Consider the following 24,603-nt stretch of genomic DNA (forward strand, 5'->3'; position numbering starts at 1 on the left):
GCTTCAAAACTTGAGGCTGACTTAGTGATTTTGATGAGCAAGACAGATTGTGTTTGGTTACTTCTTTTTATAAATATCTTAAAACACTTACCCGCAATGGCTAAAACTAAGGTATCCTAGTAGGCTGGATTTAAATTAATCCTTTTGTGCAAAAAATAATAAAGCAAATCTGGTATGGAATAAGGACACTGTGGAAACTGTGAGGACATAGGCTGAAATATTATTTTTGGGAGGCATATTCATATTGCAAATGATATACCTTCTAGAAATACATGTTCTAAACAAAGATCTTCATAAATTATTGGTGTACACACACTTAGAAAATAGCCTTGAGATACAAAGTAAGAGTTATCTCTTCTTTGAACACCAAAATAAAAATAGAGGGAATAATAAAATCTTTCCAAAACCTTTTTCAGAATGTATCAGAAGATTGAGAGAAACCTAGGAATTGAGGGATTAATATTTAAATAGGAACACAGGACGTTTGTTTAGAAAAGGAATAGACTAGTAGCAAAGTCCCTGTTTGAGTAATCAGGTGAAGTAATAAGAACAGTAGATAAAATTTACTGAGAGCTTATTATATGTAGTACAGATGCTTGCAATCAGAGACAAATTGGCCACCTGCAGTCTAAACAACTGAGTAAGTGTTTTGTTTGCTTATGCCATTAAAAACGGCTTTAGCCCGCATTTAAAAGCCAGACTGTTTGAAATTAAAAAAAAAAATCAACAAAAAACAACAGGATGTGCTTCTTCTCTTGACAACTGTGAAGATCTTGCAACCCTAGGCCCAAATATTTGCAGGGCAGGCACGGATGCACCCAAGTAGTGGTGAGTTCACCAAAGCTTTGTGAACATGCCCTTACCAACAGCACCCCTCTCCTTGCCCTGTATGCATCTAAGTTTGTCACTCAACGCATAGTGTTCAGCTTATATAACATATCAAGACCAGGGCCGCCTGGGTGGCTCAGACAGTTAAGCATCTGACTCTTGATTTGGGCTCAGGTCGTGAGCTCAGAGTTAAGAGGGATCAGTACTTCAGGCTCCATCCTGGGTGTAGAGCCTGCTTGAGATTCTCTCTCTCCCTCTGCCCTCCCTACTCCCCTACTTCATGCTCTCATACTTTCGCTCTTAAAAAAAAAAAAAAAAAGAATCTAAACTAAAATATACCAAGACCGGATACAAATGACTTTCCTTCCATTTTTGAAGCAAATTCTATATATTGCTAGAGCAAAGATAGAACACTAAAGCTTTCAAAATTCTTGGGAAATGAGAGGAGAAGGAGTAAAATAAAACTTTTAGTAGGCAAAGACACTCCTCTCCTGGCTCATACAGACTTTGCTGTCAAAATTGTTGTTCAGCAGAGCCTACAGCTGCTTTATACACTTTAATGGTGATAAATAACATATATGAAGTCCTTCGTTCTGAGGTGTAGAATTCTTTTTCTTTTGAAGGTTTCAAATAGCTCTTTTTTTAAAAAAGATTTATTTGACAGAGAGACCAAGAGAGCATGAGTAGGGACAGAAGCAGAGGAAGAAGCAGACTCTCTCCTGAGCAGGGAGCCAGATACAGGGCCCGATCCCAGGACCATGGGATCATGACCTGAGCTGAAGGCAGATGCTTAACCAACTGAACCACCGAGGCGCCTCTCAAATAGCTCTTAATTATGGACTTTGAGGCCTTCTGGGTCTGACCTCCCCACAGCTGCTAGCTGGGCCTTCTGGATTCTGGATAATAAGCTTGTGACTGCATGAATTTGAACAGTTTTGCCCCAGATGAAGACATTTTGCAAGTGGAGTTTCCAGAATGCTTTTTTTTTTTTAATTCAAGTTAGTTAACATATAGTGTAGTATTGGTTTCAAGAGTAAAATTTAGTGATTCATCACTTACATATGATACCCAGTGTTATCCCACAAGCGCCCTCCTTAATGTCCATGACACATTTAGCCCATCCCCCCACCTACTTCCCAACAACAAGCCAAAATGTTATTTTATGTTATTATCTTTCACTAGAAAAACAATACAAACAGGAACGGTTGATTAAAAAATATAGGTTTTTAACTCATTGGAATTAAAATATGGCTTAAATTGGGTATATTAATATACCTAATTATTTTGAAAAGTGTTCTCTATAATCTTAAATTAATATGGTTTCTTTGAATTTAAGGTTCTGCCTCTGTATGGGTGCAATCCGCATTTTAGATGCATTACTTTTCATAATTTCATTTTAGAGAGATTTGTGTTGCTTTTAATCCCCTTTGCTGTGGTTTATGCAACTTTTAAAAGTGAATTGTTAGCCACGAAATTGAAGCTAAAATCATAAGCTCCTACATTTTCTTCTTAGAGAAGAACTTTAGTCTGGTCATTAAAAGAATTATAAAGCCTAAATTTTCATATAAAATAGTGAATTCCTCTCAAAACACAGTATGAATTAGTCAGTAAAATAATCCAAGCCCAGAAATACGTATTTTCTGGGCTTTTTTCTGATTTTATGTAAATTACATCCATGCATATCAACAAATGTACAAAAAAGGTGGGAACAATATAGAGCAGAATCTGGAAAATAAGGCAAATGAGAAAGTCTAAAATATTATAAGTAGAATTGACTAGAGTAAATATGTCTAAAATGATGAGTTTTGTTACAAAACATTCAAATCAAGAAGTAACCATTCATGGTTCTCTGCTTTAGGAGTCCTCCCACAATGTAATGTAAGAATGTGACCAGAGCTCTAAAGTCTGTGTCTGGTTCTACCCATTCACTAGCTGTTGGTCTCAGAGACTCATTTTCCCCCTCTTTATCATATAGGCCATTGGACCAGATACCCATAGAGGCCTCCCAGGGATAAAACACTAGAGGCTCATTTCCTTTCTGTTCTAGAGAAGAATGATCCTTTTCCTTTGAGCAACATTCAAGATACTTAGGTGTTTGTGCCCCTGGCCCCCAGATTTGGGGATTTAAGTAATACTGGTTCCTAGGTAGCCTCTAGTGACTTCTTGAGGTAGCCCATATTTTGAAAGCAAAACTCTAAGCAACATCTCTCTCCCCACTCACATGTTAGTCATTCTTATTACTACAGAAAAATCCTGAAGAGGGAGAAGAGGGAGAGTAATCAGAGATTGTTGGAATAAATTGATAGCAGCTATAATCCAGGTTTGAGAAGTGAAAGAGAGGAGTCATGTCTGCTCATTGTATTATTCCAGACATCATCTGGTCCACCGTTGTTCTACTGATGCTGGACAGTTGGAATTATTGCCATCTGTGCTTGTCAGGGGCTCCTCATCTTCCCCATTACATTCCTACTCATTGCTAGAGGCTGCCCAAATCACCAGCCCAAGAACAGATACTTAAGAAAAAAGTTCTCATCAGCATTCATGCAATAGTACACCAAAAAGAAGAGCCAGGCAAAGAAGAGATCTTTCTAATCCTGCTCTCTGATTTGGGAAGCATCCAATTTAGTCCAAATTATGGTGTCTGTGGCATTTGCTAACACCTGTTGTGTGTGGAAAACACTTTTCTCCATAGTATCTAGTCTCTAGAAACTCCTCCCCAAATAATCTGGAGAGAAACTTCTTATAACAAAACATTAAAAGCCATCAGTGATGTTCTCCTGTATGTTTGTCTTGTTCTTGAATACATATCACTGAGATAGTACACCCAATTAGCAAAGCTATATTTTACCACAGATAGCTTCTTTTTAGGTTCTCCCAAAACTTCCTTATGGTTTTTAAAGAAGCTGAAGGCGTGATGACTGCCTGTCTTCCTTTGGCCTAGTTACTTGGAGTGTATGTTTGGTTGGCTGTTGAAGTCCTCTATTACCCAAGCCTGTTGACTGGTCCATCATTCTCTGACTAGGTATCTGTTCTCTCTTCCTTTTTGCTGATCACAGAGGCGCAGCCCGGTAAGAACTCTCAACATTTTTACCTTAAACATCTGTAGAGAAAATAATTGCCAAGGCAAGGTAGCCACTTTTGGCTTCCCATTAAACTTATAACCCAGTATGAATGAAGCAGATAAATTAGGTTTACTGGTTGGAAGCCTTTGGTCCTATAAGCATCAAGAGCGTATTTTAGGATTATCAGAGCAGTTTTCTATAACAAACTAAATTAATAGATAGGTATCCCAAACGTAGTGCTAAATTTGAAAAATATGTGTGTGTGTGTGTGTGTGTGTGTGTGTGTGTGTGTGTGTGTTGGGCGGGGGGGGGGGGGGGGTGTATGTGTGTATGCAAGGCCTGGAGATTGACCAGAAAGCACCATAGAAGTTTAGAGAAAAATGATAATAAAGAATAAGAAAAGTAAGGAAACGATTTTTAAGCCACATTGTTTTTAAGCTTGAATTTAATATAAATTCTTGGACCATAATTTACATTGATCAGTATATACTGATACATAATAATATAATCATAATTTATGTATTAGGAGAAAGACATATTTTCAGGCAATACCTCTAGGCTGTCACATTATTCTATTATTTCACCACTGAAGACTAATAAGTATTAATTTGCATTGCTCAAAGTGAAATCTCAGTCATTTTTCTCAGGTTGAAGAGTATGATGAATTCAAGCAACAAAAAGAAGGGTCTTTGCTATGTTTGAAATGACCCCCATCTGCCTTGAAAGAGGAAATGGAACTGAAAACAATGCTCTCTGAAATGCCCTCCAGGGGCATATGCCATTTGATTAATCATTATTTGAGGCCATTACTCTGCCCCCAGTTGACAAGCTGTTTGTACTATACAGCCAATGATCAAAGACAACACCTCCAGGGACTGCTGTTCAGGTGTGGATGATTCCTACCCACCAGTTAGGCGACATTTCAGATTATGACAAGTACTCTTTTTATTTTAAAGGAAAAAAGGAATTAATTCAAAATGAAGGTAGTTTATTCACAATATACATGTAAAGACAATCATTGAAAAGAGAAAAATGTCCTTTGGAAAGAAGATGATTTTTTGATTCAGTGGGCTGAATGTGGTTTGTGTCAACAAAAACTTAACCTCGTTCTAGATTTGCCATGCTGCAACTCCAGGCCATCAGAGCTGTGTGCTGGATCCAGCTGACAATGGCGACTTTCTTTTCTGTTGCTGCTGACTTGCTGATCATCCAAGTTAACTGTTCCTTTCTAAATTGATATTATTTTATTTTTCCTAAATTCTAAACCACAGAGTTTTCTTGCCTATTTCTGCCATACCTTGATTGCACTTAACTGGTGATTGCTCATTTATGAGGCATATTTAATAAGAATGTACAGGGGCTTCTTGGCACTAAACAGTGCCTTTCAACAATAAACATCTATTGTAGCTTCTTGGTTTCAGAAGTATTACATTTTTAATAAAAGGGATAAGATAGAGAGCCAAAAGATCTTCAATACAGCCTCTGGGGTCTCCTATCTCTTGGGTTTCAGCTCTCACAATTCTAGGTGGGTCCTGTTCCCTCATTGCCAACCTTGTGATTGACTACTTGGAAGTAGAACCCTGGTATCTTTCCATCACACCCATAAGAATCTGACCATCTGAGGCTTCCAAACCTAGAAAAACATTTTAATTCCTTTTAACAATTTGTTCTCTTATTTTTGTCTGTGGAGCCTTATTTTCCAAAAGCCAACCTGTATCCAAATTCTCATAATGACTATAGCTGATTTAAATGACCATATTTAATTTAAATGTTTATTAATCTAAATAAACATATTAACTTAGTCTAATATATTAATTTAAAATGTTTATTCATTAAAGTAAATAAAATAATCTATTTTAAAAATCTTTACTAGTAATAGAATAATTCTCTATAATGGCACATACACACAAATTGTATTATTAGGCAAGACAAGCCAGAGAATAGAGTTTGAAAGATTGAGCCATTCACTAGAAAACACCTAGTGAATTCTTGCTTAGATTGAAACTACTGCTCTATTGTAAATGAGTTCAAAATGAGAGAAAATTCTGATAAATCCTAGGAAAGAAGGTGAGAAGTTTCTTCTAGGTCTATTATAGAGGCACTACATCTTGTCCTGAGCTGTTAATGTTATCATATGAGAGAAGAAAACATACCTGTGACACCACACCCCACCAAGCACATGGTCATACCCTCTGGAATACTTATAATTGTACCCTCCCCTGACCCAGCTATGGCCCTACTGTTCTCCTAAGGCAGGCCCTTCCAGGCTACCTCCCACTCCATGATGCCACCCTTCCAGTGCTCTGCTTTTCTGATAGCATCCCATGCTAAGACCCTTTCATAGTAGTTTTGAATCAGAACTTTTTATCTAATCAGACTTTCTGTTATGGAAGTAAATTTTTGCTAGGGTATTTTAAAAATTATGCATGACTTCGAATATGTCCTGCCAGGGCTGTTTGCATTCCTGTACTATCACAATGCCTTGAACAAAAGGAATGACTTTCAATTGGCAAATAGGTGGGCCTGTGTAGGCAAATGGAAGAAACTGGGGTGGGGAGGGCAGCTAAGGAGAATGAAATTCCCTGGCCCCCTGGTTACAACACCCATCCAGGATTAATGCCTCCAAGTTTTCCTTCCCTTTAACATTTGCTGCTTGTATCTTTACAAATTACATTAGTAAAATAATGACTGTTTTTTTGTTTTTGTTTTTTTTTTAATAATGACTGTTTTTACTAACAATTCATGGACTGCCCCTACCCTAATAAAAGCAGACCATACTCCTAATACATTCTATAATTTTCAAATATAAAACATTTGTTAAGCTTGGATTTATTTGTCTGATAGACTTCAAGGTGGTTGTTGTTGTTGTTTAATAGGCTATTCAATATTTGCTTAATTTACCAAATCTGCCCAGGTAGGGATTTCTCTGGTTCAGAAGACTTATGATTTACTCTCCTTTTCTCCCTATAATCCTTGAGTTAAATGAAAAACTGATTTATATGTGTGTGTCTACAATTTCCAACTTGAAAACAATTCTGAGAAAAATTTCATTTTTCCCCATCTGCATTTCTGAGTTCAGTTGAATTGAAATGACAGAAATATACATATTGTACATAACATATATGTGGTCTTAAACCTTATAGTGTCTATTTCTAATTCTAGGGTGCAATTAAAAGGAACTTATCCAGTAAGTATATCCTAGCTACCAGAAATAGAGTAAAATTTAAAAGAAGAAACAGTTCCTTGGATCTTCGAGAATTATATATATATAATATATATAAGTATATATATATATAAGTATATATATTATATATATACATTATATAAGTATATATAAGTATATATATATTATATATATATACATTTGCATTATACATTCTTGGGCTTGATTTTTAAGGCTCATGAATGTTTTATAGCAAAGAAATCTTATAATGACAAAGGGACCTCGTGGGTTCTGAATGAGTAATATTCAAATTATGAAAATGAATATGTTTTTGGAAAAACATTGCTATTTTCTTCCTATATTTGTGAACTCTTGCTGTATCATTTGACTTTAGAAATGAATCTAATGAAGTGTTTGTTGATGGGGGTCGGAAGAAGAGAAAGGCGGAAAGAACTGAAGGGAGATGCAACTAACCCATTCATAATGTTATCTGATATAAAAACTTTAGTCAACCACAGTGATATGATACAGGTTATAATTTATGTAGGGCACAATTTTCCTCTGCTACATATAGCAAATTCTAAATTCATGGATGCTAGTTAAAGATATAACATTTTCTTGGCATTTCAAGAAAAGAACAGGCAAAGAATGCTGGATTCCTGTACTATGTACATATGGCCTGGCTTAGTATTCTCTTATGGTAATTGGAAAGTAGAACTGCTCAAGGCGGCAGACATTCGAAGAATGGTAGACTACTCCACTAAAATGCAATATACAACTCTTCTGTTTGACAGCTTATCATGGTAATTCCTTGGTTAATTAGGTTTTACAAATGCCAGATAAGATGCTACTACATATGTCTGATATGTGGCTGTTGCATTGCCGGGGTAGAGGGTTTGTTTTACAAAATTTTCATATTGAGTTGCTTATGGATGGGACTTAAATCTCTAAGTGTTTCCAAACATAGCTCATAAGACATATAAGAAGGGAATAGTAAAAGTATGCCTAAAAGGTTTCTTTGTCCTGTACATCAGGTGAGGAAGTGGTGAGACCCAGGCGTTCCACACCAACTCCAGAACTTATAAGGTGAGCATGGAAGACATTAGTTGAGTTTTACAGAAGGCATCACATATTGCTAACAATTCAGCAAATCTCCTTTAGACTGAACTTCAAATTCTATTAATAAAGGTCCTGTTTGCATGTAAGTCCATAGCATGCTTCAAGCATGCTATCATTTCTCAGAAGTGTAGCCTGAGAGAGATCCTTAGGGGGAAGTACTGTATGGTCATGTAAAGTAACTGTCTATCAGAATATGCAGGCCCCACACTAATGGAAGGGTTAAAGACTGTATGAAGATGTCTTTTGGTGTTTGGAAGATGTCTCTTGGTGTTGGATCTGATGTATAATTATATTGTCCTATGAAAAATAACCTGTTCAGTTGGATTCAGTTTCGTGATACATTCCACATGTCATACACCAAAAAAGAATTTACTATTTTTTTTTCACTTTGGCAAAACATCGTATTTTGCACTGTGTATTCTTTGGGTTAAGTATTGTACAAATGGACATTGTTTTCCAAAAGGACTACTATTTCTATTTAAAAGCTGGATCCTTTTCATTTTCCTTCCTTCTCCAGCTCCCCTCCCCCTTCACCCCTTACTCCCACCACACACATATAGACACAGAACTCATCAGTATCAATGAAGGGAAGAAATGAAGATTATGCAGCCTATTGTTAATAGCCTTTAAGTAATAATTAGGAGAAAGGGTATGATTTTAACTTATTCCATCCTTTCCCCTTGATTTCTTCATGTTCTTTTTCTGAGATGTGCTGTATTTAAGGTGTTCAGAGGTTATAACTAGTCTATTGTGTGTATTGATTGGGGAGACAGGATGGAAATGAGAAACTAGTAGACCTAGTTTCTTACTCAAACACAAACTTCCTGGGTGGCTTGTCACTTAACTTCTCTCTACCTGACTCTTACTAATCACCATATTAACTACAATATAGAGAGATGATGAAGAGAAATATAAATGGTTTTTGAGATCTGAAGAGATGAAGGTGCTTTGCAATAAACTGTTATCTCTAGTATCATCTCTTCTAGGTATAAAGAATCATGATGATTTGAAAGAGTTCCTCTTTTCCAACTTATTTCTATTGAACCATCACCTTGGTCTCCCAGTGAAAACCAGGGATCTTATCTCCTAGTGATTCTCTTGTCCATAACACATTGACATTCATACACTTTCCAGTCCCATGGAGTTTGTGTACATGTACACGTATGTACACAATTACACATATATGTGCCTTACCATGAAAAACATTTGAAAGCTTGTATATCTTTTTAGCATTAATATTCCTTTTCTTTTATGTTTTGTTTTAATCTGTGTGATTTAGCAAAAAGCCTACAGATGACACTATGGCCCTGGCTCCCCTCTTTGGCCCACCATTAGAATCAGCTTTTGATGAACAGAAGACAGAAGGTAGGAGAAACATGTATCTCTATAGATCTTTTTTCTTTTCATTAAAGTATAACTTACCTAGAATAAAGGTATATGTTTTTAGCCATGCACCATCAGATCCTCATGTGAAAGCAAAGTTCCAATCTAGGTATGCTGTTGGAACAAGAATTTCATTTGCAAACCTCTAGTATTTTAGGATTTGAAACTTTACTTCTGGAAACATCAAATAACTAACAAGTTCATTCCTCAAAAGTGGTGGGTAAAAATTACTGCAAATGTATACAAATTACAGGGAATAAGTCAGGGAATAGTGCTCTGTGAGCCAAGTAAGTCATCATTGTGGAGCTAGAACTTCAGACTTCCTGGCATAGTCACTGTCTCTGTGATCTAGCCTCTCTAACTACATTTACTCTCTTCTCCACCTCTTCAGTGGAGATCTCAGTGGGCTGCTCACAACAGACTTGTTTGTGGGCTCAAGACCCAAGAATGACCTTGAATCATTGACCAACTTAAAAATAAAATGTTGTGGGAAAAATATCAATGCAGCCATTATTATTGAGTTTACCTATTAAATATTTATTCCTAGAATTAAATATTTAAGTTTTTAAAATTAACCATTTTTTGTGGCTATAAATAGTATATACCCTGCTAACATAAATAAAACTCTATAAAAGGCATCCAAACTCTTCTTGAAATGTATTTAGGTCTAGTGCATGTATCTCTGGTAGGAGTGTTGGGTAATATTGAATGTTTTTATTTTTAAAAAGTCATTTGATCTAAAAATACTATGGTAGGGACACCTGGGTGGCTCAGCGGTTGAGCATCTGCCTTTGGCTCAGGGTGTGATCCTGGAGTTCCGGGGTCGAGTCCCACATTGGGCTTCCTGCATGGAGCCTGCTTCTCCCTCTGCCTATGTTTCTGTCTCTCCCTCTTTCTCTGTGTCTTTCATGAATAAATAAATAAAAATCTTTATAAATAAATAAACAAACAAACACACACTATGGTATATGTATAATATTATGTTATTTTTTATACTGTTGAGCAAAGAAATCAAATTGAACTATTAAGGACAATAGAACTTGAAAACATAATTAGTAGACTAAGTTATAGTAACAAAGACACTCTAAAGTATAGGGACTTAAACAATACAGAATTTTATCTTTGTCTTGTGTTTACAATCTCAAAGTAAACAATATAGGACTGGTAGGGTGGTTCTGCTATTCTCAACATGTGGCCTTCGTCCCTGGGTCCAAAGGAGCTGGTCCAGCTCTCATCACTTCCCAATCAGAATAATATGGGGAGGGGGTGGGAGCAAAGGGAGGACCAGTGTACTCACTGCCAATTCCCGTGAGAGCAAAATCTAGAAGACACATACATCACCTTAACCAGAGCCAATCAGAGAGAATTTAGTGCCATATGGCCAGCTAGAACTTTTTGATTGTAAAAGAAATGGAAAATGGATACTGGAAAAGAGCTAGGAGTCAACCACATCAAAATATTTTTCAATGATTTGGTTAGGAAATATATAAGGAACACCCCTAAATACTCCTTCAGAGATTTAAATGTCTACAACTTAAAATCCAAGTAGAAGTGGCCTTGTAATGAGGCTACCAGTTGTCATGTTAACTATGATCAATTTTGCTTTTAAATTTTTAAAAGATTTTATGTATTTATTTGAGAGAGAGACAGAGTGAGAGAGAGCATGAACAGGGAGAGGAGCCGTGGGAGGGGAAGAAGCAAACTCCCCGCTGAGCATGGAGCCTGACATGAAGCTCAATCCCAGGACTCTGGGATCATTACCTGAGCTGAAAGCAGACACTTATTTGACTGAGCCACCCAGATGCCCCTCAATTTTGCTTTTAATGACATTATTGTGTAGTGACTAATGGTGGAATTTTATTTGTTACTTCTCAATCTACCTATTAAAAGAATCCCATAACTGTATAGAAACCTGATTTACAAAATAGAAAATAGTTCTTAAAAAATCAAGGGGTTGTCCCACATCAAATCCATGAAAAAAACAAAAACAAAAACAAAAAACGCTGCTTCACAGCTTTGGAGAATGTTTGCTTTCATGTTAAAACAAAACAGAACTAAAACCATCTTTGGGTTTATGATGGAGAGGAAATACACACCTGAACTTGCCCATGAGCCTAGTTTGCTTTCTCTTGAGATGGTTTCATCCCCCAAGATTCTATACAATTTCAACATTTGCACCAAGCACGCGAGGTCTTACAGTATCCGCACTTACCTTTCAGATCTACTCACTCTCACTTCTTTTCACTGATTCTTCCATCACTAAATTAAAATGCCTGGAGGGAAAATATGTATTTTGGAGTCAGGTATGCATGCCTGGGATCGAATCTTAGCTTCTCTACTTCATCAGGTAGCTCTTAGGCATGTTATTTAATCACTTTAATCTTTGCTTCCTCTACTTAAAATTGTACTAATATCAACCACCAGGTGATGTTGTGAGGACTATAATATCTAATAATAGCTCCTGGCCTTGTGATAAGTGTGTTATATGCAGTTTGTAAACATTGTATTTATATGTATTATCTCCCATGATCCTTTTAATAATTCTCAGATTGCTCTTATTACCTCTACTCTGAAGGAAAGGAAGCTCAGAGGTGAAATGACTGGCCCAAGGTCCTACAGTCTAAGTTTAGAGGCTGGATTTATTTATTTATTAACATTAAAGATTTATTTATTTATTCATGAGAGACACACAGAGAGAGAGGCAGAGACACAGGCAGAGGGAGAAGCAGGCTCCTCGCAGAGAGTCCCAGATCCTGGGATCCAGTCCTGAGCCGAAGGCAGATGCTCAACCACTGAGCCACCCAGGCGTCCCTAGAGGCTGGATTTAAATTCATATCCCATTAACTTCCCAAATTGTGTTTTACAACATAATGAATTAAAAGCAGTACTTGCATAGACTCTGGTACATGATATGTGCAGAAAAGACCTAATTGTTTACATTATTATCATAGCAATAAAAAAATCAAAACACAGAGACAGAAGAAATATAAACAATGTTAGATTCAGTGTCATTAGACCTAATACTTAATTTCTCTGATTTCCTTTAAGTGTCGAAGCCCTTATTTATTTTTCTCGTTCTCTTAAGATATTTACCAAGTATTTTTAGAATAATTTCATTTCTCTTTATGATACTGTAAAAAGTTTACTTAAAGACCCTATATGATCCTTTAAAGATACAAGTCACTCTATAAAACCCAGGCACTTTCATTTTTGAAGCATATTCATACCAAACTTTAAATAAGCCAACTTGAAATGACTGTCCATGGGATTAATGCCTAGATCTTCAAATGGGTGCCAGAAATAGAGCTAGTACATATACTGACATTCAGAATGTCCTTAAATGACCAACCAGGAAGAAAATACAGATGCTGTATTTCAAAAGTTTTTATTTAGCTATGTGTACACACACACAGACACCCCTACCATCACCACACACACACACACACACACACACACACACCACTGTCATTTGCATTCTTTGCTTGAAAAGAATGAGGAGCAGCACACTTCTAAATTACTTTGCTAGAACTGAGGCAAGAGAGAGATAATTTTGTGAAGCTCAATTTTGAATTGAAATTTTAAGTGCTGAAATCCAGGAGTATTTCTTTTTTGAGCTCACTTTGGGAAATTTTCTTTTTATGGTTCCAGTTCTTTTAGATCAGCCTGAGATATGGGGTGCAGGCCAACCAATTAATCCAAGCATCGAGTCGCCAAAGTTAACAAGGCCTTTTCCCACTGGAAGTAAGTTATGTGTTTGTTCTGTCTGGAAAAATAAGTGACTCATTTTACTGTCTGTCTGCATAGTGAAATTAAGCAACTTGTAGAAAGTACGTAAGCAACATTTTGACTGTATAATATTAGAAGAGGTTACTCTAGTAGGGCTTTAGAGTTTTAGGGGCCTAGGGCAGTTTGTCAAGGCAAAAGTAATACAATAACGTTATTAACTTTGAATAATAGCCTCTTCTGACATCCTATATGCCTGTTCGTTCATTAATTGAATATGCATATATAAGAGGAAGAAGCAAATAAGCTAAAGAAACCTACCCTGCTCCAGATACTGGGCTACCACTCAACACAGAAGTGGAGTCAGATAGTCTCTGCTAGTCCTACAAGACAAGGAGGATGCAAGGTACAGAAAGGACACATTGAGATGAAAGAGGGATAATTGGAAAGCAAGAGAAATGATGCTATTTGGTAGGAAGCTGAGACAGGAGGCCTGGGCAAACTTGTCTCAAACCAGGGGCCGTGAGAACTACTATTCCAGCACTCACCCCCCTTCCTCCTGAAGATGCTGAGAGTCAGGTAATAGTCGGTTGGACTATTTGGCCTGAGTGGATTGCTTATTTGGTCAAGCCACCTCCTTGATAGATTTCTTGAGTTCTCATTTCAGTAGACTTCTCATAGCATCCACACTTGTGGAAAGCACTCCTTAAAATGCCTCTGTAAGGAAGACTGAGTCTCAGGGAGAGGCATTTGGGGCAGTAATGAGATGCAATGGGTGTCTACACTTCGTGAGGCTTACATACACACTAATCAATACGTTTCCAGTTCAGTATTCCCGGGTTCTGCTTTATGGGCCTAAAAATAATCATCAGAATTAACCAGAGGGATACCTAATCAAAGGCCCAAGAGGTTGTTTCCAAGAGATATTGCTATAAAACCATGCAATCCAGTCTTTTCAAAGATATTTTCTTCATAAAACAGGAGAGGAAAAACATCATCACCAATAACTATTTTAACATCTAAACTTTTAGAGATGTGCTTTGAGAAAATTTGAACCCCAGTGATGTGATTTCGAATGTGTCTCTGTGCTACTGGGAAACAAAGCCAGTGCAAAAGCTCTAACTTCCTTGAAAAGCTTTCTTTAGAAACCTGAGCCATCCAGATTCTTCCTAGAAAACCTTTCCTAGATGCCAAGAAACTACATAAATGAAATGTTTATGTAGGTGATGTATTGATTTTAAGGCCAATTATTGGCATTTTAGAGTTTTCTGAGTTTCATGTGCAGCAACTGCACTTAGCATGGCAGAGGCTGTTGTATAATTGGTGTGTATGGTATAATTTTGCTCATTTTGTGATTGCAGCATAAATCAGCTATTTTAAATTATTATGCTCTTACTGTATTTTATGTGTTTTTGTTGACTATGACCTCAATTTTTGCAGTGAACCTTCATCAGAAACAGAGCCCCTGATTGACTTTTAACTTCTATGGAAAAACCTGATCCAATTGAGGTGTAGTTTTCAGAAGCTCACAACGAAGACTAGGAAGCACATATTTCTGGGCTTTAGGATGATAACTATTAGTCATGCCTGTTGTGTAGAAAGACAGGATGCTCTCTAAAATTAAATGAAGTCAGGTGGAGTTGGAGTGACAGAAAGGTACTCTTTCTAGTGCTGCCAAGCACTCTCCAACCAGCTGACCCACTCTGCTTTTAGGTCCTGAAAGACTGAACAACATTTGAGATTCACAAATGAACTGGAATCTGGTTTATGAAATTAGTGTGAACTCCTTGAATCTACCAAATGGATCCAGTGACAGGAAAACATACATGTAAGGAAAAAAGAAGAAAAAAGATGTACCTGTTGAAACAGTGATCCCTAACCGTGCCTGCAAAATGACAAGTCTAGTTCAGGGGGCTGAATCTCTGGGTTCAGGCCATAATACAATACTTATTCTATCTCAGGGGTTTTGCTTTGCTGTAATTTTTACCAGGGGAATCAGGGTATTTTTCCTTGCTCCCATTTATATTGCTTCAGACTTTCAAAAAAATATACTAAAAGTTAAAATGTATAACTTTGAGACATCTTTCCAGATTCACTCTAGGCAATACAATCCTGACTATATTAAAAACCCTTCACCTGAGTCTCCCCCAAGATATTTTCATTTCCTTCACCACACCCTAGATTATAATCATCTGTTAATGTGATATTCATTCATTCAACCATAACTTCCTGAGGACAGAAGATTCTTTTATTCAACCCTAAGTCCCTAGTTCCTAGTATGCTGCAGAACTTTGCTAGTGCTTGAAGTTTGTCAAATAAAGGGATGAATGAATAAAAAGATGACATTATAATTATCACCTGACATTCTTTTTTTAAAGATTTATTTATTTATTCATGAGAGACACAGAGAGACAGAGAGACAGAGAGGCAGAGACATAGGCAGAGGGAGAAGCAGGCTCCTCGAAGGGAGCCCAGTACAGAACTCGATCCCAGATCCCAGGATCACGACCTGAGCTGAAGGTGGCACCCAACTGCTGAGCCACCAGGCGTCCCACATCATATGACATTCTTTTGACAAATTCTTATTATCATAAAGTGGAAGAATCTGAATGGGTCCTGCTTCACTTTCTTAGCTCTGAATTTTAAAAAATTTAAACTATTAATGGTTATGACATTACCAATAGCAGCAATATGGATGAAAGCCCAAATCCTGCTTATCTACAAAATATTGTGTCAGTTAAGGAGAAAGCAATCAATAATGCTTGGTTTCTCATGTCTTTTCAGCACCTCCACCACTGCCTCCCAAAAATGTACCAGCCACCCCACCCCGAACAGGCTCCCCACTAACAGTTGCACCAGGTAAGCTTCAGTTTTTTCTGTGCTGGGATGATACAGCAATCAGCAATGGCCCTGGACCCCAACACGCCCCGATGTGTCTGAAGCTGTAGAGACTTAGCATGAAAATGTTTGCGTTTGGTTTTCCTTCCATTACAACTTACTCTGCAGATTTATTTTAGAGTATCACTCTCAGGTTTCACAAAATATTCTTTCTCAATTAATTTTTCCTGTGTACCATCTTATTGAATGAGGGCCACATTTACTGGGAAAAGAAAGAAAAAAAAATGTCGACATCGAAAGTCCCTGTTTAATTGGCATTTTACTTCTTTGGAACTCATTTTAATGATTTACAAATTAAAAATATCAAGGCACAATTCATATTTTCCCAAGAACCGATCATTATTTTTTCTAGAATTAAAACTGCCTAGTCTACAAAGACATAGAATGGTTCCCAGGATGTGCAGCCTGTGGGTAAGCTTGGGAGATGGGGAATTTTTTTCCCAGGAATCCTTATTATCCAGTGGCAAAGAGCTGTGTGAGGATCATGGCATATGTCAAGGAACTGCCACATGCCTTTAGACAGATAATTTCTAAGGCACATCTTTACCTTCTATTAAAATCAATACTACATATTCCTGCAATTTATAATCTACCCTGTTCTATTGGGCTAGCAAGTCAAAAGCAGTAATTGCTATGTTATGTGTCTGGGCCCTTAGAATATGATTCGTTATCACCTTTGGAATTCTATTGCTGCTTTGTCCTTTGCTATTTATGTAGCCTGGTGAGTTTGATAGCTGCAGAGTAGGTATTTATCAACAAGACCAAGTGCAAGCCATAGTCATTTTTGAAATTTATATTGATTAAAACCCAACGAAGAGTCATCCAGAGCGTCAAAGGTAAAGGTATCTGCAAGTTCAAATCATTTTGGCTCCTTGTATTCTCATAAATATGTTAGACAGAAATAAATCTACTAGTGACAGAATTATAAATATTGTGGGACATGCAATCTGCTACCCTGTTTATCTGTGGCCTTGGAGTCTTGAAGGTTAATTCTTTTCTAATGTGAAATATGGAAGTGCTGAGCCAGTTCTTAGAGTCGATGGGTTATTTAAAGGTAAAGTTGCTTCTGCTCATGCCTTGCAATTATTCAGGGACAGTTTCGAATTTCAATAACTTTAGTGTTTAAATAAAAAGTGCACTTCCTCACATTGCACTGGTTATCAAGCATTTCCTGCCAAGCTGTAGAAGATAGTTTTAATTTTCTCTCGTATTACTGGTAAGTTAAATTAAAAAGAAGAGCTGCTGCTAATGATTAAGTAAAATAGAGACTTTTGTGTTTCATGACTCCAGATCGATGTATATCACAGTTCCATCTATGATGTTAACAGGTTAGACTTGATGAGAAAAGAAATTACAAAGATATTTTGAGTTTTCCTCCCTCTTAAGCAAGTATATTCATAACAGTTCTAATAAGTAGTAAATGTCTTCTCAATAACCTGTGTGTGTTGTATGTGGGGTGTATATGTGTGTGTTTGTGAATATATGTGGGGGATATTCCTCTAAATAATCTCTGTACTGTGTTTCTGGTGTATTGAAGGTGGAGGATGTACAGCTTGTTATGATACAATAACTTTTTTAAACTAACAGATAATTATTAGTTTCACCAAACATTTTAATGTGCTAGAACAGACAGTCTTTATCAAATATGAGGGTGATTTTCAGCTATCAATTTTCTTTCTACTGTGTTGTCTGTAATTTGGTAGGCCAGACTTTCAGAAGGGACCTCCCTTTTGGAAGTGCAGTTCCAGAGCCTGTACTCTGTGAACCTTTTCAAAGTGCAGCGTTTTCAGAGTGATCACCTTCTGCACTCTTGTGAGCAGCCTTTGAGAGTAGTAGCACACTCAGCGCTTTCAATGGTGGTAAAAACAGCTACCTGGGGTCACTCAATAGAAAGGGTAAAATAACAACATAAAAAGGTGACGCTCACATTCTGGAGGCAGGGAACTGTCTCTCCTCCCCTTCAGTTCTGATCCAGTTATTTTTACACCTCAGGAGGCAATCTGTTTACTATTCTTTGCCTCACTCCCTCCCACTCCCGCCCCATGAAAATAATATTCACAAAGTCAATTAAAGTTAAAAATCAACTACTTTAACCACAGGAAGTGACCAGTCAGCCACAGAGGTCAAAATTGAAAAGCTACCATCCATCAATGACTTGGACAGCATTTTTGGTCCAGTGTCATCCCCCAAGTCTGTTGCTGCTAATGCTGAAGAAAAGTGGGTCCATTTTTCTGATACATCCCCGGAACATGTTACGCCAGAGTTGACTCCAAGGGAAAAGGTGGTGTCCCCACCAGCTGCATCAGACAACCCATCTGACTCCCCACCTCCGGGCCCCCCGGGACCTCCAGGCCCCCCAGGGCCCCCAGGACCCCCTGGTCCTCCGCGCAATGTACCATCGCCGCTCAATTTAGAAGAAGTCCAGAAGAAAATCGCTGAGCAGACCTTCATTAAAGATGATTACTTAGAAACAATCTCATCTCCCAAAGATTTCGGGTTGGGACAGAGAGCAACCCCACCTCCCCCACCACCACCCACCTACAGGACTGTGGTTTCATCCCCTGGACCTGGCTCGGGCAGTGGTACGGGGACCACCAGTGGTACGTCTTACTGTTTGAGTGTGCTTCGTGTGACCGGGAATGGCCGTGGCTGCTGCAGTGTGAACAACACCCTCCTCCTGCCTGGCAGTTGGCTTTAGAGCTTCCGCCGTTCCTCTGGTCTGGGTGTTCTGTGGCCCCATGGCATGTCCTAGTGCATCGAATGCTAACTGTCATAGTGCAAGTCTGTGGATGTGTTCTTCCCCGCACTCCTAGCACTCCTAGCACTCCTTGGGAGTGCTCTGCCTTCCACCCTGCAGTGAGGAAGTGCATAGTTTTTTAAAGGAAGCTGCTTTGTCACTGTTTGGAATTAGGAAAGTTCTAGAAAGACAGATTTCCTAGCCAGTGAATTTCATGTTCAGTGTCTAATTTCCCTGTCAGCACATGAAGTCAACTCTAAGTATGGTGACAGGAGATGGAAAAGTCCATCAGAAATGGAATTTGGGACTCTCTATGCAAATGTTGATATTGAATCTGATGTTTTGGTTTTCCTTCCTTGGAGCTTCATTTTGTGTTCCCATCCTATAAAAGGATGGCAATATCTGCCACACAAACCTAAGAAAGATAAAAAAAAATTTTAAGGTATCTTCTTCAATATTTTTTTATTCTACTGGTACTCAGACTTACTTGGCAATACCCTACAGTGCCTTTCCTCTTATGCCCGTGGGTTCGGTTTAGGCACCTTCTGAGTGCCATGTGTTTTGTTTGTTTGTTTGTTTGTTTGTTGCTTTGGAAGAAGCAACCAAGTTTATGATAATTTAGATCTAGTAAGAGATAGGAAGGAAAGGCAAGAGATAGGAAGGAAAGACATTCGTCTCTTTTGTAACAGTCAGTTATCACTGTTGCCTCTTTCAATAGGCAAACAGTGCACAGAGTGCATGTGTTTGAAAATTCCTGTGCTTCAAGCATCCAATCTGATCAAGGAGAGGGCTGGAGATTCACCTTTATATCACTACACGTGTCCCGTGTGCCTTCTTCTACCAAAAAAGAAGAGCTACTCAATTATCAAATTTGGAGAACATTGTGTTAAAATCGGCAGGTTTCTTTACCATAGGACCTCTGAGAGCCTTTGTCAATAATATGGCTACAGTTTCTTCTCCTGGGTATCATCTTAATGCTTTGTGCACATCATTTCATCCTTACAACAACCCCATGTGATAAATGCTCTCTTATTGCTCCTATTTTACAGCTGTGTAAACTTGGGGAAACAGAGGCTCAGAGATGTCAAGTAACTTTCCAAAGTTTACACAGCTACAGATGATAGACTTGGGATACTCAGTCATACTCAGATCTAATTTTCAGGCTGTGTCCTTCACCCCTCTCTAGGAACTCTTTTAAGGTTTAGTTACAAAATAGCCCAAACTTTTTTGACCACTGACACCCACCTATACTGCCCAACAAGATCAACAGTTTTCTCTCAAAATCCACTTCTCTTGTGCTTCTCTCCCTAGGTCTAGAGGATTAGAGCACCCACCTTCATCCTCGGTTGCTTTTTTAGATCATTTTGGGAATATAAGCCTCATTACTTATCTGTCAAAGTAATAAAAGGACCCTAGGTGAAGCCTTTGGTTCAGACTTCAAACCCAAAGAAGCTGGCTATCTATTGTCAAAGTGGGGAATATCTCCAGGGTATTCTTTCTTTCCAGGCTCTTCTGAGAGACGTAGAGGAATAACCCCCTTGTTCCAGTGGCAGGCCACTGTACTTTCCTCAAAATGAACATGTTTAGTTGGGGAGAAGGAGGACAGGGCAGATTTGTTGCTCATCTGTTTCTTCCATCACCTACCACAAGACTCTGGAAGATGTTTAATTGAATTGACCACAGATCTAATGAGTGAAGAATGGGGTCTTTGCCTTCTTTCTGAAATCTTTGAGAATTTTGCTGTCATCTTTGTTTAGCATAAACATTTGAAATTATTTTTAGGTGTTACCAGTAAAGGCTATTGATTCTTAATAACTGAGTTGGAAAAAACCCTCTACTTTGCTGGTAAAAGATTGAATTTCTAAGCGGAAGATTGAACTGGGTCAATGAAGCTCATGAATAAATAAAACTGCACAATTATGTCCTTAATTAAGCCCCAGTTTATTTTCCATTTAATGTTTTATTGATATAATATACAAAGACTAGCAGAAATGTAAATTTACGATTAAAACAATGAGAGATGGCCTCATGTTTTAAAGATTAGCAATGCTTCTCAAGACCTCCTTTTTATAAAACTTAGCCTGATGAGACTAACTTTTCCTATACATCTCAAACTGTATTTAACTGGATACCATTACTCACTTTCAAAATTTCATTCACTTGGTCACTGACCAAATTTAGACAGTATGCACAGCCTTGTGAATTAGTTGAGTTACCTGATGTTGAAAAACAGTTGGAAGTTAAGAATTTGCTCCAAGAATTTTGATTTCCTTATGGAAAAGTTATAAATACCTAGTTTGGCCAAAACTTTGCTTATTGGAATGCAGACAATGATTCTCTTTGCAAAGAGAAAAAGAGGTTAGTAAAGATAGGATGTGCAACACTTTCCAACTTGAGAGACTAAGCCAATATAAAAGATATTATACACATACACACACATTTATAAACAAATGAAAATGAGCTGACTGGGGTTGAACTAGACACATATATTTCCTAACTACAAGTCTTTTTAGAGTGGCAGAATCCAAATAGGGAAGCCACTCTTCAACAAAGAGAAATGAAAGTTGAAGCAATAATTGTGTGGTTTTCAAGGGGCTACCAAAGAAACTATGCTAGAATTTCAAGTTGAAGCAGCAAATGAACTGAAAGTATGTCAGTGGTTGTCAACTTTTTTGAACTCACAAAACTCAAATAACATACATGTGATTTTTAAAGTTAAACCTTACTCAGCGATGTCCAGTTAATTTTTCCAGAACTGCTCATGGGAGTAAACACTGCTTGGAGAAGAAATGAAAGCATAATTCCAGATCAAAGAATGAGGATAGAGATGTACAGTCTTCTACACTCTTAGCATACGAAACAATTGTGTGATCTCACAAAAGCACGGGAAGCCTCAGTTCAGTTATAAAATAACCCTCAGGCCCTGACTACTCTCTGCTGAACTTCAGGATTCTATCGAGATTGTTTTGCTTCCTAAACACTTCTTTTGCTTCTTAAAGACACTTAGTGTCTTTCTGACTGCGCAACAACTCAATTAAGTCAATTCAGTTAGGAAAAAGTGAAAGAGCAAGGAAAACAGTTAACTAGCCACTTTTTTCTTTGCTTTCAGTTGTGTCTGTATGAAAAGACAATCTTTACTATCATCGTCAACATCTATTCCCTTTTATTTATGTGGCATTTTGTAGTTTACTAAACACTTTATAAGCATTTTCCATTTCGATTGTTACAACTACCTTGTATGGTAGAAATGTCTCATTTTTTTAAAATAGGAAGCTGAGATTCAGAGAGGTTAAGATCTTCCAGCTGATAAGTGGCAGGCCGGGCCAGGAGTCAGATCATCTGCCTTTTCATTATTTTTTATTTTTTTTTTCATTATTTCACGCTGCTTTGATAACAACTCCCATATTAACTATCCCAAGCATTATTGACAGTGGTTTTCAAAACTTTCCCTTTTAGAACATGTAGAACAAGGATAAGCAGCATGACCTTTTCCTGAACTTGATTCAGAAGACTATTTCTTGGATAGATATTTTGAACCATTCCTATGGCATGGTTTTCCAGTGAAACAGAACCTAGAAAAAGCCTCATGAAACTTCCTGACAAAGACTCTGTTGTTTAAAGGGTTATTCTCCATCTCTCAGCTGTCACTTCTGTTTCCTGGAAACATCCTGGGCTTCAATCTATTAAGTCAAAAGAAAACTTTGTAGTGGGACCTGTCAAAACATATCTTATTTTTTTATTCAAGAAAAGATTTGCAGAAGACTAAAAATATTTACGTAGAGAGAGATGTGTGCAAGCTGCTGCTGCAAAACTCAGAGCAGACTTAATGCAAAATATGGGACTTCACAGTCCACCTAAAGCTACAAGACACTGCATTTAAGATCTTGGGCCTTGGAGTTAAATCGGCCATCTGAGCTCTGTGATCTTGAACAAGTTACTCAATATCTCTGAACTTTAGCTCCAATTGAGATAACTACAGTACTTTCCTGCAAAATTTAGTGTGGAGATAAAATAAGATAGTGTATGTAAAGTGTCTAGCATCAATCTTGGCCCAATACAATAAAAAATAAGAATACAGTTAGAAAAGTGGTAGAGGTGTAGAGGTAATAGAGATAGGGATGGATGTGGCGGTAGTTTTAGTAGTTTCACACTAATGAAATTACACTTAGAATAAACAGCACAGAGAAACACAACACACTCAATTTTTCAGGTTGCGTTTAGATAAGAGGAGCAAGGTTTACACCCAGACTCTCTTAAGATGAGAGCAGATTCCAAGATGATGGATTTTGCTGTTCAACTTCAAAGCTCTTTGGGAATCTGAAGATCTGGAGATGGGGACCAGCATCTTGCCAATCTAGGATTCTCCAGAAAGCACGGTTTTGTGGCATGTTGGATGGGAAGATAGGAGTGGGCGGTTATTTTCCTGAGGCAGGATTTCTTAGAATTTTCTTGGAATGATCCGATACCTGTGCTTCTAACCAAAGTGACAAAACCTCTGGAGTAGTTGGAACTTTTCTGAACAAGCACGTTTTAGAAAAGTGATCTGAATTTCTTCAGGTTTGGAGTCAAGTAGTTGATCCATGTACCCCAGACATCTGGCTAAAGATAGGCAGACCTTTGAGTCTCGAGACCCTACTGGTGTGCTGATTAGTGTGCATGCCGGCCTCTGTGTGTCTTCTGTGTGTCCCATGTTTGTCATTGACAGCCAGAAAAGTAAATCCAAGACTCTTTTCAAAATCACCACAAAAATCATCATGGGCCAACTCTACATAGATTCCTAAGCAGCCTCCTTCAAAAAATACAGTCCTCTAAATTCAATGTAATTCTCTTATTAAGATGCTAAATGCAAACTATTCGTGCAACATCTAATTTACTGTCTTATATTCTGTCCTTTGCTTATTATCAAGTGCTTACTTACATTTATTAAAGTTAGCACTCATATTTTGAAGCACATTAAAAAGGATAAATCCCTTATACATGATTATATATATATATATATATATGTATAAATATATAATGTGGAAAAATCATTCACCTTCCTTCAAGGTCTAACTTTCATTTTCATCTTGGACATAAATTCTGAATATGCAAAACAAGATAATTTATTATAAGTTTGGTGTGTGTGTGGTCAAATGAAAGGTCCTCACTACCAGGCTAAAAGGGTCTTAAAGTGTATTTTCCATCACAGAGAATAATAAAAGGATTTACCTTTCACTGGGTGTCACATGACAACAAAAGGCAATAAGCTTCAGCTTCTGCCATCAACTATAGTTCAACTGAGTGATTTTTTTTTTCTTTATTAAAAAAAAACACATACACACTAGATGCTAGAGTGTTGAGTGTACTAACTGCTCGGTGAAGAAAAGTGCCTGGGACTGGCACTGTACTGTGGGGGTGGGGAAGGAGGATTCCTTGATGACAGCTCTTGGCCACATGTGGTTCCAGCCATTGTTAACACCAGCTTGTTTTTCAGGTGCATCATCCCCTGCTCGACCAGCCACTCCCTTGGTTCCCTGCAGCAGCACCACCCCTCCACCACCTCCTCCCCGGCCTCCATCTCGGCCAAAGCTACCTCCGGGAAAACCTGGAGTTGGAGATGTGGTATGTTCTCTTCTGCCCTGCCTTGCTCAGAGACTCATGGTGAGAATGACAAACAAGCCAAAATGCCATAACACGGGCCACCTCAATGG

General features: G+C 37.9%; 1 protein-coding gene and 1 long non-coding RNA gene across 29 annotated transcripts in view; one reads left to right on the forward strand and one right to left on the reverse strand.

Moving 5' to 3' along the window:
- SGIP1 (SH3GL interacting endocytic adaptor 1) overlaps positions 1-24,603 on the forward strand; it is a 204,143-nt gene that overhangs the window by 119,311 nt on the left and 60,229 nt on the right. For 13 of the 23 annotated variants that reach the window (XM_077892177.1, XM_077892176.1, XM_077892175.1 and 10 more), the window contains 7 exons: positions 7,053-7,077; positions 8,088-8,139; positions 9,452-9,537; positions 13,204-13,296; positions 16,063-16,137; positions 18,276-18,776; positions 24,387-24,514. In XM_077892177.1, coding sequence (XP_077748303.1) covers positions 7,053-7,077; positions 8,088-8,139; positions 9,452-9,537; positions 13,204-13,296; positions 16,063-16,137; positions 18,276-18,776; positions 24,387-24,514 — 960 coding nt within the window. The remainder of the gene's footprint in view (positions 1-7,052; positions 7,078-8,087; positions 8,140-9,451; positions 9,538-13,203; positions 13,297-16,062; positions 16,138-18,275; positions 18,777-24,386; positions 24,515-24,603) is intronic. The other 10 variants (XM_077892185.1, XM_077892186.1, XM_077892187.1 and 7 more) reach the window with 1 other exon arrangement.
- The window catches only part of LOC144310755 (uncharacterized), a 139,602-nt gene that overhangs the window by 82,957 nt on the left and 32,042 nt on the right, over positions 1-24,603 (reverse strand). For all 6 annotated transcript variants that reach the window (XR_013376431.1, XR_013376432.1, XR_013376434.1 and 3 more), the window contains exons 2-3: positions 11,768-11,828; positions 9,595-9,669 (exon numbers count right to left, since the gene is read on the reverse strand). This is a non-coding gene — a long non-coding RNA (uncharacterized LOC144310755). The remainder of the gene's footprint in view (positions 1-9,594; positions 9,670-11,767; positions 11,829-24,603) is intronic.

Source organism: Canis aureus, chromosome 3 (assembly GCF_053574225.1).
Source record: "Canis aureus isolate CA01 chromosome 3, VMU_Caureus_v.1.0, whole genome shotgun sequence".
Classification (NCBI taxonomy): Eukaryota; Metazoa; Chordata; class Mammalia; order Carnivora; family Canidae; genus Canis; species Canis aureus.